We start from the raw sequence: 17,400 nt of genomic DNA, 5'->3' as shown, positions 1-17,400 counted from the left end.
ATTTTTTTACTTTCTTATTGAAGAAGGATTTAGGTTTATTTTGATATTAAATTTGGCAAACAACCAATTAAGTCAATTAATAAAAAAACATAAAAATTTAATTTGTGTTTTGAGTTTTTTTAGAGCAAAAATCGGCTAGCACGTCTTGTGAAATTTAATAAATAATTACTGTTGCAATTTGGCTTAGAAGAGAAACAGTTATAAAAATCGAAATAACATCTTTAAAAAATAATAAAACAAAAAATTTCAAAACAAGCTAAAATAGCAAATTTAAAAGACGATTATGCGATTTTGAGAATTTAACTAAACTTCTTAAAAAAAAGAATTTTTATTAATAACAAAATAGTAAGTCAAAAGAAAACATTTGTAAGAGACGGTATTGGAATTTTAGATTAATTCTAAAAAAAATTAAAATATCTTAAGTTTTTTTTTTAAACAAGAACAAATTATAAAACATTTTATTGACTTTTTTTTATTTCTTATAGAAGAAGAATTTAGGTTTGCTATTTTTTGATATTACATTTGCAAAACAACTAATTAGGTCAATTAACAAATAAACATAAAAATTTAATTTGCTTTTTGAGTTTTTAGAGCAAAAATCGGCTAGCTCGTCTTGTGAAATTCAATAAATAATTACTGTTACAATTTGGTTTAGAAGAAAGAGAAACTCTTTCGCAAATTAAATTATAAAAATCAAAATAACACCTTTAAAAATAATAAAACAAAAAATAGCAACAATAAAACATAAAAATTTAATTTGTGTTTTGCGTTTTTTTAGAGCAAAAATTGGCTAGCTCGTCTTGTGAAAAGAGTGAAAATAGATAAAAACGGAATCCATCAGGAAAAAGTTTGTTTATGATGTGTATAAATGTTTCTGTCGGACCGTCCGAAAAAGTCCCCTTCCAATTAGTTCATTCGTTCGAAGTTTGTAAGAACTTTGTTTCTTCTTTCTTTGGCAGAAAACTTACACATTTTTTCCCCACACATCATCCCTAAAAACTGATTTGTTTCAGGGTCATGACACGTCCACTGTGACCGTAGGCTGGACTCTGTTCACCCTTTCCAACTACCCCGAGTATCAGGTAATAAATATTGATGAATGAAATGAGACGGAAGTGAAGTTAATAAATCGCGGTAGCGGCGTAACAAATGACGAGTACGGAACAAATTCCAAGATGGCGCTATATCCTTTTCAGAATCCATAAATAAAATAACATTTCTGAGATATGGTGGTGCTTGAGTGACATTCCGACGCTTTTAAATGGAAAAACCGCTTTTGATTTATTGATATTGAATTTCCTGTACACTTATCGCGGTCCTCTGAACCACTTTTCCCGAGTAATTGTAGTTAATAACCAATGACATGTGAATATTAGTGTTTCCTTCCTTGCCTGTTGCAATTATTAAGAATCGCTTTTATGGCCCTTTGCCTCATTAATTTCATTCTGTATTTTATGCTAAATTTCCCTTAATAGCAATACTGGGGTTGTAAATCTACTTGTGAGACTTCGGTTTGCTACACTTCAAAAGCTTCTTGGAGTAATAGCTATTTGAATGCGTTTTCAGGAGAAGGTTTATCAGGAACTGGACGAGATTTTCCAAGGGGAAGAACGACCGATAACGCCACAAGATGTACTCAAAATGCAGTATCTGGACAAAGTGATAAAGGAAACTCAGCGACTCATTCCAGTAGTGCCGGTTATTGCAAGGACTCTTGACCAGGACTTGGAAATAGGTAAAGAAACAAGCTTTATTTTAAGAGAGATTGAAACAACACCAAAAAAAAATATAGTAGTTTAATATACAAGTGAAAGAGAGTTGTTTATTATCTGTTAGTTTCGAAACAGAATCACGAAGAGATAATAACGTTTTCTTTTTTTACTCATTCATATTTTTTTTAAATAAAAAATTTGAAATATTTCAATTTAGTTGCTGATTTTTTTTATTTGGTATTAATTGTGTCGTAAATTTGTCATAAAATAAGAAGCAACCAAAACAATAAGAATTCGATATAAAACGGTTGTGAATAATTTAAAAGTAGTAGAGTAAAATGTGTAAAATGTAAGTATTGCATTTTTTTATGTGTCATAGGTGTTTCTAACAAATTGCGTGTGTAACATCGCAAGCACACAGAAAAAATGCAGCAAAAGTCCCAATATTTAACAAAAAATAAATATTATGATCCGGCGCATTCACCAATTTTTTGCTGTGATTTAAAATTTTTCGTTTGAATTAATTATTTTTACATACAGGGTGCGCCACAGAAAAAATAAATGCTATGGAAAGAAAAATACTAAGAACATAAAACATATAAAAAAAATATCTATAAAAATTTCGAAGTTATGAGAGATTAATTTTTACACTTTAACTCTATTTATGTTGGAGAAAAATGCTCCACGTTTTTTGCTACAGGCTATTAGAAAAATAAAAACAAGGAACCTGTTTTCTAAATTGTAACTCTGTTTAATGTTATTTGCGTTTTTTTTACTAAATAATTATAAAAAACTTATACAAGATTATCAGTATCATTAAATAAATATAAAAAATGTCAAATGTCCAAATTTGTGGACACATAGAACTTTTTAAATTTTTCTTCATATTCCTGGTATCTTATCTTACTCGAAATTTTTCACTGGGGCGCGAGTTTTGGGTAGTGACAAGAAAAGTTATTAATTTTTTGTCCTTTGCAACAGACGTGACATCAAAGCAAATATTTGAGAAACAACCTTAAGAGGAAATTTTGTTAGTCAATGGACTATTTTATATTGAAAAGATTTTGATGCATTTCCATTACGCGTCCGCAACAACAATTCGCTTAGTTTTACAGTTTTTGGCTTCTTAAATTGGGTGTTACCGAAACGAAATTTAGTTTTAGGCAAAAGCAAAATAAAAACAAACAACAAAACAATGATCAACATTATTATGTAAAGCGATATTTTAAAATTTTTGCAAGGAGTAAAAAAAATATTTGGTGAATACTTATTTTTTATTAATTTAGAAAGTGTTACTTTATTGTTTTTAATAATAAAAAAATCACATTTTTGATATTATTAAAAAATATTTATTTCAACTGTAAGAATAAACAATTATTAACGTTTAATTTTTCGCTGCTACATGAACAAAAAATAATACAACAAAAAGTTTATCATTTCATAAAATATGCATTTGAGAATAATTTTGGTTCAAAACAAAAATATTATTTTATTCCGGCGGATCCACCAATTTTTCAATACTTTTAAACTTTTTTCTTTTAATTATGTAATTTGTTTGTGTTGAGTTACTTAACATATTGATTAGGTGAAAAATGTATAAAACACTTTTCACTTATTTTTTAATAAAACAAACGTATTTCTTGAAAATTTGCTTTGTAAAAAATGGTCCACTGTTTGATTTTTCGAAAAATTTTTTATGCAATGAAAGCAAACACAACAAATTTGGTCTTAACACAACTATAAAAAAATTAAAACAGATTGAACAAAATAAAAAAAACGATAAAACAAAGAAAACATTGATAAATACATTTGTGTGTCTCAACTTTTCAAAAGACATGAACACTTTTTCCATTTCAGTGGAAAGATATATTTTGAAAATGGACTACCTACCTTAAGTTTTTGTGATCATATTAAATTAATTTTTTTATCAATTTTGAAGTTATGTCATTTTATCTATTGAAAATGAAGCATCTTTATCGTAAATATGAATATATTATTTAATAAAAAACTGTTTTTTAAATAATTTAAATTGTTATAAATACAAATTAACAAAAAATGTGTTTACTTTTGCTTGAGACCCTTTGTTGACGTATCGTAGCTAAAATGCACAATATTCTGTTTAAGACTCAAGAGCCCCAAAGAATTTTGAGAAAAAAAAAGTTAGTGGTATATTAATTTTTTTGTCAATAAGATAAAAAAAATATCTAAGGAAACAACAACATTATTAATACCTACAAGAAAAAAAAATACTTCATCGTGGTTTTAATCGCGCGTTTTCGGTATCTGGTTTATTGACCCAAGCCATTAAAGAATCACAATCGCGCTCACATCGTCCTAATGGAGGCCAAAATTAGTGCCCCAATAAATTCATAATTCATGGATCGATGGCCATTATTCACGACCATAAATTAATACAGACACCGATAGCCGCAGCAGCAATAAAATTGCATATTTAATTCTCTCCAACTTTACGCCTTTTTCCCCCATATCGTGGAGAGAATCTGGCAGCGTGTCCATTATTCAGCGATGATTAGTGCGTCATAAATTCTCCGAGATTTTTATATCAGCGATATATTTTTTCTTTCGCCATTGTCAGGACCAATAGAGACCGATAGGCAACTAAAAGTTTTACTCTTTCAACATTGAGTTGGAAAATCTGGGTCAAGCGTGTTTTGCGCAAAACTCAACTCTTGTTAATTCTCTTTCCCAGCGAGGAAACATCGCAAATGCGATATCTTCCCATGAGGCAACAATCGTTAGCGCCTCCAAGAATGCATCGTACATATTTATGGGCTGCTGTGGAAAACTTGCCTCGATTTTAACTTCATACATTTTCAGATGTTTTAAAAATCTTACCAGTTTTACTGATAAGAACAATAAGCAATTAAATGCTAAACAAAATAAAAAATAATAAAAAAATAAAAAATAACAATTATTTTTCCTAGAACATGTTGGGAAATTTTGCAGCACTAAAAGTAGAAAACGTTCGAAGGTATGTAAATTTTTCTTTAAAAAAATCCAAAAATTCGGGGTAACGTTCAAGAAGCTTTCTTGCTTTTTTATGCTCTTATTCTCTTTCTCTTTCTTATGCTTTGCTTTCTTATTTGCTCTTTTATGCTCTCTTTCTTTCTCTTATTATACTTATTAGAACATGTGCACATGTTTATATTTTGCGCTCTTATGCGCCTGCCATCTTTTGACATTTATCTGAATTGTATTTGAAATTGAATTAAGAAATATTGTTGACTTAACTGGGGTTTAAACCCCGGACTTACCTTCCGGAAAGCAGGTACACCAGTCCGCCGCCAACATAGTTTCTCTGCTCGAATCCAATATACAGGGTGTTTCGTTTTTATTGTTACAAATTTGAACAGGTGACACGATATTCAATTCTAAGACAAAAGTTTCCTATAAACATGTATCGAAAAATGCTTGGTAAGGAAACTACATCCCCTGGAAAGGGGCTAATATGTTTTTGCTAATATTTCAGAAACCATTTAAGATAAAATTACAAAATTTGGTACAGATAATAATCTTTATACACCTAAACGAATTCAAACATCAAATGTCGAAATTTTTAATGAGGGGCGTACAAAACTGGGGGAGTTTAAGGTAAAAAATACCCTATTTATTTTGGCTTTTGTTTCTCGGTACTTTCAGCAACAAAATCTTAAGTTCAATCGTTTATCACTCTCTTGCGTTGTTTTTGAATAAAATTAATTTAAAATTTATGTTACACACCAATACAACATTCAAATAAATCAGAATTTACAGAATAATAAAAGCAAGAAATTCATATTTTTTAATCAACCTCAACTAATTAACATTACATTACAGTAACAATAATAACATTAATTAAATGAATTTGCCTAAATCTAAAGGAGTTGTTCAAAGTGACCACCATTTTGGTCAATGCATAACTAAAGAAACTAAAGCCAAAATAGATAGGGTATTTTTTTACCCTAAACCCCACCAGTTTCGGACCCCCTGATTAAAAATTTCGACTTTTGATGTTTGAATTCGTTTAGATGTATTAAGGTTATCACCTGTACCAAATGGTTTCTGAAATATTAGCAAAAACCTATTAGCCCTCTTTCAGGGGGTGTAGCTCCCATACCAAGCATTTTTCGATACATGTTTATAGGAAACTTTTGTCTTATCACCTGTTTAAATTTGTAACAATAAAAACGGAACACCCTGTATACATATACATAGACAAAAAAAAAAATTAACCCTTTTTTGAATATTTTGCACTCCTATGAGTGCATTTGGGGAAATTTTAAACTTTTTAATTTTTTCAATTCTTAATTTGATCTTTGATCAATTTTATACTTTTAATTTTCTATCTTAAAAGAAATATTTGTCTTGTGCATCTAACAACAAATGACCAATTTCACGTAATTATTTCATTGTGAAAAATTTAACGTAATTTTTGAAACTCGATTCAAAAACGTTTTGTCTCTTTTTTGTTCCAATACTTGTTATCCAAAACAATTTTATAATCAAATTAAAGAAACTTTAAAACTAAGTTTAGAATGTGAGATTTTTGTCACCAAGTACGTAGTAATCAGCACATTATTATTATAAAACTGGCCTTTAGCAAATGAAATTTAAAGCTTGCAATCATTATATTAATAGTTATTTTCATATTAAGTGACTGAAAAAACAGAGAACAAAGCGTTAAAACAAAACAATCGTCTCGCACACTTAACACATACAGGGTGTTTACAGTCTTGGAGTTGAAAATTTCCCTAGTAATAGAAAAATACAGAAATACTCTAACCGAAAAAAAACTCACACAATTGTTATTATAAGAATGCTATTAACCTCCAAATATTGGTACAGGATTTGAGGGTCAGTTCTCAAACAAATAGTATAAAATGAATTATTTTCTTTGACAAAGTGAATTTTTGTTTTATACTACAGCGTATTAGTGAATATCATTTGAAATGAAAAATGCACTGTTGATAAAAAATAAATAAAAATTAGATAAGTTTCATTTCAGTGTTCTATGTAGACTTTGTAAATATGAGAAAATTTTAAAATTTTTTGATCATTTTTAACCATTTTTATAATAATTATTAATTGGTAATCGAGTAGGACACATTTTTTTATTTTTCAGATGTTTAATCGAGAACTTTAAAGTGATTTCAACAATTTTTACTTTTGGCAACAAAAATTAAAACATTTTAGTTATATTAATTAAGTGTGTCGCTATTTTTTATTTATAATTTATTTTACAAGTTTTTTTTTTTATTATTAAATAAACGGGTTTCATTTACTGCCTAGTCGTAAAAAACTTTGACATTAGACAACATATAATTTTAATAATAATTTTTTTATTTCTGTTAGTTCCTTGAGCACTTGAGTTATTTTCCTAAAATTTAAAGACTTTGTGAGCCATTGAAAGAGCTTATTCTCGGGCAATGACTTTATTATTATTATCATTTTTTATTAGTGTTGATTTTTATGTTTTTTCGCTTGATTAAGAAAACATCCTATATATACTAATTTTGTAAAATATTTCAGGAGTTAAAAGATGAGAATCTACAATATTGTTTTTTTTTTCTATTGTCTAACAATTTATTTTGAGCGTATTATTACAATATGATATTACTCATTTTTATGTTTTAACAAATCTTGTAATTTTAATCAAATTTTCTATGTGTGTAATTTTTGATATTTTGTGGTTTTTAGGACTTGTCAACAAATTTAAAAAATAGTTTTTTTTTTAATTAGTTTCATTTTCTTTATTTTTTCCCTTCTGATATTTTAGAGCAAGCTCAAGATGATTAAAAAAAAATAAATCTAAGTTGTAGACGTAGTTTATTTTTATACAAAATTATTTTTCAGGGGGGCGCACGATTCCTGCTGGCGTGATGGTAGTGATCCACTTGGCCCGCCTCCATAAGGACCCGGAGCAGTTTCCAGACCCGGACCGCTTCGACCCCGACCGATTCCTCCCAGAAAACGTCTCCAAACGGCACCCGTACTCATTCGTACCTTTCAGTGCCGGCCCCAGGAACTGCTTAGGTAAGTCTTTGTCCGAAAACAGGTAATGAAATTGTCGAAATATTTCTTTTCAATAATCTCGGACGATAAATCATATCGGGGCGAGAGAGATTCCATTCGGCGATATTCCGGCTAAGTTATTTTCTACAAACTGTCGGATTTATCGGCCATTGTTGGGTGGAAGGTGACACGCAGATAAATTCCCAACGTGCACGCCTGAAAAACTCCGACGTTTACATGATAGGAGTGCATTTGTCGCGTGCACCGCTGAAAAATACCACCGAGTTTATGACACGAGCCATAAAATCGAATCTGACCTGAAAAAACTCCAATAATCGTGTGTCTCGCAGTACGACAACTGAACTTTTTAATGTAAATGCTAAAAATTGCCACAACAAAATTCCTTTTAGCTAAAGAATCCGCCGTCGAAACTTTCTAAACGAATTTTGACAGGCATTTAAACTTTTATTCGCCGCTTCAAGCCTCTGTACCTTTCCGCGAATTTTATCTTCATCGCCCAATGTTATAATCAATTTCGCGCCAAAGTTTCACATGAGTATATTTTGAGACGTGTCTCCCCCCAATTGGGGCTTTTCTTCCCAAGTCACGAGGTTTTTCTGATCCTTGAATGCATAAAAGGGAGAGGAGTGGACCGATCGGTCGGGTTTTGTCTGGAATTTGACTAGGTGGAGGTTTGCCTTTTTGCGGTCGATGCGGCTTGTGGTGAATGTTTTCCACACGAAACGAAAACTTTCTGAATGGATGCCACGAAATAAAGCATAATTAGATTTACGACAAAATGAGCAAAAACAAACCAGGAAATTATTTAATAAGCCCAGTGTGGGTTTTCTTCAAAATTTTGTTGTAATAAATAAGTGAGCGACGAGCTTGGTATTTAGATGTTTGACAATTTTTTTGTTTTTTATTTATTTAGATGTTGTTTCCTTACAATTGTCAACTTTTTGAAATTATGCAACGTGAGTCATTTGTGTGGTGTTGAAAAGTACTACATATGTAGTTTTATTAGGTAGACATGATTTTTAGAGTACCTATTAAATTATTTATTTTTTCTAATTCGAACAAACGAATGTATAGATGTATAGAGTGTTTCGACTACATCCTACAACAGTTATTATAGAAAATGTTCGGAAAAAACGTTGAGAGATTTCGAGGAATGGTTCCCCAGGTCAAATTAGAGAAAAAAAATTCTGAGGAAGCTAGAGTCTGAAAATGGCGGGCACTTGTTTTTTTAATTATCTCAGTAATCGGTTTATATACATTTATAAAAATGTGTATCCGCAGCAATTTTTTAGCAGTCAAACTATTAGTGATACCAGAAATTTTGTACTTTAATTAAAAGAGCAAAAGCACTGAAGTCAATTTAGTTGAGCCATAAAATTTTGCTTTGAAAGAAGTCTTTAATTTTTTTTATCAGATTTGGATTTACTAGCTAATTTCTTCAAGAAATGTCTTTTAAGTTATTTTGGTAAAAAGAAGGTTTTTTTAGACCGTGCACAAACTTTAGCTTTAATAGAGTTGCACAATAAAAATATTTTCATGATGGTGACACTTTTGGTCATACCAAAAGTGGGTTATTTAAAGTAAAAAGAGTTGTTTTTTTTTGTGTTTTTGGATTACTTAAATGATTTTGAGGAATCTCTACCCAAGTTTAACCGTTTTCGAAATATTAAAAATTTTTTGGATTTGCACTTTTCTCTTCAAAAGTCTATAACTCTGCCATTTTTAATTATTTTGAAATTGTATTTGCGCAATAAAAAAGAAATCTTTCTGGTATATTCAAAATTCGAAAAATATCTAAAAAACCTACAAAATTTAAGATTGCGCTTGAGAAGCTTCACATACCTATTATACAATAGGTACCTATTGTATAACTCAATTTTTTCAAATAAAAAGCCCCAATTTTTTTTACTAAATGAAGAAGAATTTAATTTTGCATTGATCTGTATCAACATTTCATATACCTGTGTTTCATGTTTTCCAAGTTATCTTGACTTTTTAAGTTTTTATTCTATGGGAGGAATTCTTTAATATTTATAGTTGTTTTTACATAATTTGCTAGAGAAATATTTTTTACTAAATAAGGGACAAGTTTTTTGTTAATTTTGTTATCCGTTTTGTAAACACAAATTAAATTCATTTATAATCGTCACCAGAAATATTTAAGATTGACGTATGCAAAGCTTTATTGAGGATTAAACAGCCTTGCGGTCGGCCGTAATAGTTTTTCACTGCTGGTGGTACTACCCTGAAGATTTACAAAAGAGCCGTATTCAGGAATTTTCGTGGTAGGCTTTTAATTTATTACAGGCAAACATTTGGAAATTTATATATTAATTTAATATTAAAGTGATAATGCAGATTTGTAAAGAAACAATCTCAAAATATAGCTGAATATTAAAATAAATATATTTTTTTATGAAAGCCCAAAAACAAATTTCTGTTACCATCTCTTCCTACAAACCTTTGAAACGTGCCTGTCCTAAGAAATGCAAATTTGTTTATGGCATCTTTACCGCAAGCCCCATGAACCACCGTGGGTGGTAATCGTCTTATTCTATAATGAGTCTCAAATATTGTTGGTACCAACTATAATACAAATTACTTAAATTAAGGTTTATTTTGGATCTATATGTAGTTATATTCAATCTAATTATGGCTTCCAGATTCTGTATTTAAAACAATTACCTACTACAAGTTACATTTATAGACGTTTTGCTATAAAACATGACATCATCAGCTAAAACATTATAAAAAGCAAACAAATTTTTTGTAAGTAGGTAGGTTATGCACAAATAATTTGTTTTTTAAATTTTGTTAACTTTTTGTAATGTTTTAGCTGATGATGGAATCTTTTATGCCTAAACGTACATAAATTAATGTAATTTGTAGTAATTAATTTAAATAAAAGGTCTGGAAACCACAATAATTAAACTAAATAAATTCGAATCCTCCATTTTATCTTATAAACTAGCCACGGCTAATAATTTTTCTAAAATATCAAAAAAAGTTACTATAATTTGAAAACTATGTAACATAGGTATAAACCAAAAGAAAAAGTGACCCTTTTAAAGAAAAAGGTTTAAACCCAAAATTTTTTTAAAAATTTCAAAAAACTTTTATAATCTGAACTCGGAAAATCTAAAAACGCAATAAAAAATATAACTTTTTATTGAAAATAACAAAATTGAAACTTTCTGTATAACAGAAAGTGCCACCGTCTTAAAAATAAGCAGGATTTTACCGATTATGGCTAGGTGCATTTTTTTTTTATAAATATTATTGTAATTTCCAATACCCCTGATGTGGAGTTTAATCGGAACAGTCCCGTATAAGCGTAAATATGGTGGATATGCAGGGATAATTTTTATAATTATAAATTAAAACGTATTAAATTATATTACTCGCGTTTTTTGGGTTTTGAGTTTTTACTCTACAAAAAACATTCTACAGGTAAATAATCAAGAATAAAATTTTTCGAAATTTTTGTTTTGTTTTTAAACTTTACAGTTTTTTTAAATAGCAACCCACTATAAAACCATTTTTTACGAAGGTTATCATTTAAAGTTACCACTTTATATTTAATTGAAAAAAAATACAAAAATTGCAATTTTGACAAAAAAAATCGCATAACTCAAAAACAAAACAAAATTTCATTCTCAAAATGGATCACATTTTTTTTATTATTTTACTTTAATTATTATTTGAAGGCAAATGTTTTAAAAATGATTAAAAAAACGCTTGGTTGTATATTTCACTGTTTTTCAATAACCGTAGAAATGATGTTAGAAAAATTAGCAAATTCCTCGCTTTTTTGGCGTTATACTGGCGGCTTTTCTAATCAGCTTCCGGTCCATTACGCTTGTATAATACAAGGAATGCTGGTGTGAGCTTCCACGCCTCCGGTACATTACCTGGATTCAGATCTTTCCGAAATAATGAAGTGGAACGACAATTTGTTTTATGGCGATTATCGTTTTATTGAGAAGCGTTTTATCACGCTTTTACAAAACGCTTTTAATGGCTAACATCCCCATCGTTCAGCTCGGACAACCCGCATTCGCCACCGGATTTTCTCGTCCTTTCCAAATTGAACGACCATTATGCCAACCAAATTACGTCTTTTAAGGTTCGTTGCTTCGGAACTGCCCCAAAAAACTTACCTCTTTTTAATAATTATCGCGAGGCGTTGTCAGAAACCCTGCAGGAGGGTAATAATTATGCCAACGCCGATTTTTACCTTTTGAAAATTAATTAATTCGTTAACAACACAAACAGGATTCTTAGAAGCAAATTACTTTGACGCTACCCTTCCCTTTTGTGAAAATTTTCAACTTGTGTCTGCGGAGAGAATTATATCGGCAATAATCGATCACCCTTAACTAACTCCACGAATTATGTCTGCTAGGGCGAGGGTTGGCAAACGAACAAAACGCGTCGCAGCCTTGTCACCTAGGTAAGGCCAGAAATTTATTGCTCTATTACGGCGGCAACCGCAAGAAAGCGGCGCTAGATCAGTTAGAGGACCCTTATTTACGTCGACTGCAATTTCACTCACATGACTAGGAGACTATTTATTTTATAAAAACGGTAAAGTGTGGTATATTTTAAGCGATGTGATCGAATCCTATCAAATTTTTTAATAAAAAAATAATTTTTAGAAAGTTTAAACGAAAAAATGACAATTCGGGTCGTTTCGGGACTCTTCGAGTCACTTCGTGTCGCTTCGAGTCACTTCGGATCATTTCGGCACATTTCAGCTTCACGCTACTTAATCCAGTGTTAAAATTAACAACAATTTGCCATAAATTTTAAATAACAAAAATCTAAAAAAAAAAATATCAATCTTTTTTCAGTTAGTTTCTGAATATTATAAATATGTCCGTTGGTAAATAAAGAATGTCAAATAACTTAACTAATTGTAATGACTTATGAGAGTTATGCAACCTGCTCTCTAGGTATGTAATATTTTTTGAAGTATGTAATAATTTTCAGCTGTTGTCATGTCATGAAACTAATTGAAAAATATAAGGTGTAACTTTGTAAATTTCTTTTCACACTAAAATACGCTTTTAACACACTCGCTTGGTGTTTTTTTGTAAATATACAGGGTGAGTAATAATTAAATGTAATTTTCATACTAATGATATTTTATAATATAAAACAATCAACTTAACTTCTTATTAGTTTTCTATTTTTCACCATTATTGTAAGTTTTGTGTTTATTATATAGGGTGCGCCAGAACTCGTGCCCTTGCGAAAAATGCCCTGTAAGGTAAGACACCAGGAACTTGGAAAAAATGTTAAAAAAATCTATCTATAAAAAGTTATGAAAGTTTAAATTTTGCACTTTGACTTTAGTTATTTCTGTTGGAAAAACAATTTTTCCAGTTTTTTTTGCTAGAGGCTATTAAAAGAGGAAACAAGGAAGCTGTATTCTAAATTGTAACAATGTTCAATGTTATTTGTGGCTTTTATTGGCAAAATGTTTGTCCCTTTACTAAATAATTGTAAAAAAAACATATACAAAATCCTCAGTATCATTAAATAGATATAAAAAAAATGTCAAATGTCAAAAAATAAATGTCAAAATTTTTTGACAGATAGAATTTTTTAAACATTTTTTTCATGTTCCTGGTATCTTACCTTATTTGAAAATTTTCTCTGGGGCGCGAGTTCTGGCGCATCCTGTATACAAGATCATCAGTATCATTAAATAGACGTAAAAAAATGTCAAATGTCAAAAAATAAATGTAAAATTTTTTTGACAGATAGAATTTTTTAAACATTTTGTACATGTTCCTTCCTTCTTGTCTTAGTTGAAATTTTTCTCTGAGGCGTGAGTTCTGACACACCCTATATGTAATATGTAAATTGCACCTAATTATAAATCACCCTGTACCTTGTATTCCCTCTAATATTATGATTTTTATTAAAAACTCTGTTAATATTTTTACGTATTGCTTTAGGCATTTTGAGTGTAAACATAAATATACGCTTGATTACCTTCACAAAAACATCAAGAGCAAAACTTTAGCACATCAGAAGGCTTTTCAAGACATTTCAACTAAATACAAAGTTTTTCGAAATTTTATTCAAAATCATAAAGCAATAATCAAATTACCTTGCATGTAAAAAGTTGGAAGGTAAAAGATTTCAACTTTATTTAACAATTGATATGAAATACATACTAGTTTAGGTTGGAAAGTGGTCACTTCTCTATGAGTTGTTATGTAATATGACAGTTCCGGTTGGGAAATGACCACTTTCCAACCTGAAACGTCATATGACATAATTTTCAGAATTTGATAAATTCTTTATTGGCTATTGCAACTTTGTTTATCACTTTATCTGATTATTTTCGTCGGTCACGTGACTTTATTTCCGCAGGGCTGAAAGAAAAACTGAAACTGACATTTACCGTGCTTTGAGGTTTTGAAATCCACTCGAAAATTTTCCAATTAATAATTTTACTGTTGTATGAGAGCAAAAATTAGCTTTGGTCTGTCAAGTACAAGCGCTGAAATGAAATGAAAATTTTCTTTGACGGTTTAAGATAAATATTGATGAGTTTTCACCGATTCGATTAATTTTCATGCCTCGGTTGTTTTGACTTGACTTGAAGCACAGACCGGAAATATAATGATGTTTAAGCGAACAACCCGAAAGCAATAAACGCAACGGCACTGTTATATTAAAAATCTCTTTTGATATCGGATTTAATATAAGAGTCTTTGAACAAACTCTCAGTTTTGGCGTATTCGATTTTCACACGAGGGAAAAATAATAAAACTGGTTTTATTACAAAACTTCAAGTATTTGTTGGCTTATTAACAACTAATTAATTTGTCTCGTGTTGGGTTTTATTTCTAGTGAAAACCTCTTCAAAGCAAGCATTCAATAATTCCTAATTTAATTATTACAATATTAGGGCATTTCAATAAGCTTTCGATAATTACTCTAGTCGACAGTGAATTAGAGCGTGAATTATTAATAAACAAAGTCAAGCCATACAAAATCGACTTTCATTTATTAAATCAATTAAAATCATATCATTCACACGTAAATTGACATAAAATCAAGATGGAGTAGCTTCAAATGTCACTTTTACGTATTTTTGAAACGAATTTAAGTAACTTTTCTATAAATGGCAAACAAAGCACTTAGCGACATCTCGCGGCGACTTTCTAGTTTAATACAGAACACTGTAATACCGATTGTTTCAGGTCAAAAATTCGCCTTGAGAAACACCAAAGTCCTTCTCGCTTCCATCCTAAGAAAATACAAAGTTAGAGCAGAGAAGAAAATTCATGAAATGAAGTACAACATCGAAATTGTTCTCAGACCCCAAGAAGGATTGAACGTAGCACTGGAACTAAGACGTACATGAGGAAAGTTTCTCCTTACTTTTTGTAAATTTATTGTTGTTTAATAAATAATCATAACTGATTTGTTTATTTCTTTAACCAAGTCTATGCATACTTTCACTCAATTAGAACTCAAATATTTACGCAACTGGATAATATTTACACTTGATTCCATAATATTATGAAATTATATCTTCTGATTTGAAATGTTTGCTATTTTCCGGCGAAAATGTACACAAGAAATAAAAATGTCAAGTTAATTTAATCAACATTTATTGTACTTTGAGCTTCTTATGACTCACTTTAAACCGCATCAGTTTTGAAACCCCAAAAATGGTTACAAAACCGATAAATAAGAGAAAAAAAATAACGTCAAAAAGGTAATACTGATAAAAAGGTATGTCGGCTAAAGGACTTCGTAAATGTTGCGCCCCTCGATGTCTTAAGACAAATTCTGCCCACCACACAGCCTTGCTCAGTGATGTTTGAGGATCATCCAGCAAATCAGAAATTTCTTCAAGATTTCCTAAATATCTGGAATTAAAAAATCAGTTCAAAAGAATTTCAAATTGACCGAAAACCACGTTTGATTGTTGATACAGTCCAAAATCGACGTTTTAAGCAACTTCTTGTTCAAAGTTTTCAAATCGAGCCACGTTCCAAGCTTCAGAAATTTAACCCTCATGACATTATAGAACTGATCCCCGAAAAATGGAAACCCTAGTAAGGGCACCTTGAACCGAATCGCTTCCTCAATTGATTGAATCCCACCTTGGGTGATGAAAAGTTTCACGTTTTTGTGCCTTAAAATATCTTGTTGAGGGGCCCAAGTCAGCACTTTCACGTTTTGGGGCAAATTTCTAACCGTATCCTCAAATTTCCAAACGACTTTGTAGGGCAACTCACTGAAAACTTCCAAAAGGAGTTTCTTTTTGTCTTCAGAAATCAAAAAACTCTTAACATTTGAGCCTAAACTGAAATAAATAGCACCTTGAGTTGCCTCATCTAAGAACTGTTGTAACTCTTGTGGCAACACTTGTAGTGGTTTAATTTGCAACCCGTTTAGTTGTATTATCGAAGGCAGATTTGTTGTCACTTTATTAAAACCGGGAATGATACTGGTGAACACTAAAGTGAGATTTTTGATGATTTCGAAGAGGTTAATTTCTGGATCATCCAAAGCGTTTCTTATTATTCTCTCTTGGATGGGAAACAACAAGTAACTGGTTTGAAATTCGTCTAACAACTCAAAAACAACACAAACAACCCGCTGCCAAAAACTCAACTCTTCCCCAAACGGTAAATTGACATGATGAGTGTATACAGGGTGATTCATATTACCCACCATGCGTTTCACATGATTGGTGGCTTCCATTGACGTTACACCAATCACCGGACACTTAAATTTTTTAGCCAATCCGAACCAGCCTGGAATGTGGACTTCGACAATCATCAAGTCAAATTCCTCTTCACTTTTGATTAATTCTTGCACTTGTGGATGCTGAAGTTGCTCCATGGTGATGTTGTTCATGACGACAAACACGTGTTTCATTAATGTGAGTAGATTGGTTTCAGTGTTGATGACGTGTTGCATTTTGTGGTCTTCGTAGACCAACTTGTAGGTGAAACCCAGATCGATTTCTTTGAGGTTGGTGAGAGATGTGTTTTTGACGGGATTTGGGGTGATGGCAGTCACGTGGTGGCCACGGTTCGCGAGCTCCACCCATATGGGCTGGAAGACACTCTGGTGGCTGTAGAAAGGGGTGGGGATTATGACCAGGATTCGGCCGCAAGAAACTGAACCCAAAAGGAAAGAAAGAAGTAGTGAATTCATTTTTGCGAAATTAGGTGACACTGAAGAAATTACGTGAATTTATCTCAACTGTTTATTATGCCTCAAGGTTTTGTTTCGTGTGTTTGAGGATTAAAGTCTTTTGTTTAGTGTTTTTAATAACGTTTGCATGTAATTATCAAAAATCTTGCTTGTTGAAAACTTGAATATATAGGGTGTGTCAGAACTTACACCTCAGAAAAAAATTTCAAGTACGATAAGGTACCACGAACATGGAAAAAATGTTTAAAAAATTCTATCTGTCAAAAAATTTTGACATTTGACATTTTTTATGTTCATTTAATGGTATTGATGATCTTGTATACGGTTTTTTATAATTATTTAGTAAAGGTACAAAAATTTTGCCAATAGAAACCACAAATAACACTGAACAGAGTTACAATTTAGGATACAGCTTCCTTGTTTCCTCTTCTGTAGCCTGTAGCAAAAAAACTTGGAA

The 17,400-nt window shown here is 30.8% G+C and overlaps 2 protein-coding genes across 3 annotated transcripts in view; one reads left to right on the top strand and one right to left on the bottom strand.

Moving 5' to 3' along the window:
* Nucleotides 1-15,191, top strand: part of LOC123010479 (cytochrome P450 4C1-like) — a 56,566-nt gene extending 41,375 nt beyond the window's left edge. For both annotated transcript variants that reach the window (XM_044407394.1, XM_044407395.1), the window contains exons 9-12: nucleotides 1,014-1,082; nucleotides 1,567-1,735; nucleotides 7,566-7,745; nucleotides 14,969-15,191. In XM_044407394.1, the coding sequence (XP_044263329.1) occupies nucleotides 1,014-1,082; nucleotides 1,567-1,735; nucleotides 7,566-7,745; nucleotides 14,969-15,132 (582 nt within the window). In that variant the 3' untranslated portion in view covers nucleotides 15,133-15,191. The remainder of the gene's footprint in view (nucleotides 1-1,013; nucleotides 1,083-1,566; nucleotides 1,736-7,565; nucleotides 7,746-14,968) is intronic.
* A 174-nt stretch (nucleotides 15,192-15,365) lies between these two features.
* LOC123011171 (UDP-glycosyltransferase UGT4-like) lies at nucleotides 15,366-17,038 on the bottom strand. The gene is made up of 2 exons (XM_044408491.1): nucleotides 15,694-17,038; nucleotides 15,366-15,643 (listed from the first exon to the last, which is right to left on the bottom strand). The coding sequence occupies exons 1-2, from the start codon at nucleotides 16,941-16,943 to the stop codon at nucleotides 15,382-15,384; spliced, it is 1,512 nt and encodes a 503-aa protein (XP_044264426.1). The 5' UTR covers nucleotides 16,944-17,038; the 3' UTR covers nucleotides 15,366-15,381.
* Nucleotides 17,039-17,400: the final 362 nt, after the last annotated feature.

This window comes from Tribolium madens, unplaced genomic scaffold (assembly GCF_015345945.1).
Source record: "Tribolium madens isolate multiple individuals breed KSU strain unplaced genomic scaffold, Tmad_KSU_1.1 Scaffold_91;HRSCAF=231;Tcas5.2_LG7, whole genome shotgun sequence".
Taxonomy (NCBI): domain Eukaryota; kingdom Metazoa; phylum Arthropoda; class Insecta; order Coleoptera; family Tenebrionidae; genus Tribolium; species Tribolium madens.
This window is presented reverse-complemented; position numbering and strand designations above follow the sequence as displayed.

Excerpts from the sequence above, each read along its gene's own strand:
- LOC123011171 (XM_044408491.1), bottom strand. The coding sequence starts at position 16,943 with ATGAATTCACTACTTCTTTCTTTCCTTTTGGGTTCAGTTTCTTGCGGC. Across the intron at positions 15,644-15,693 it reads GACTGTATCAACAATCAAAC|ATATTTAGGAAATCTTGAAG; the intron begins GTGGTTTTCGGT and ends TTTTAATTCCAG.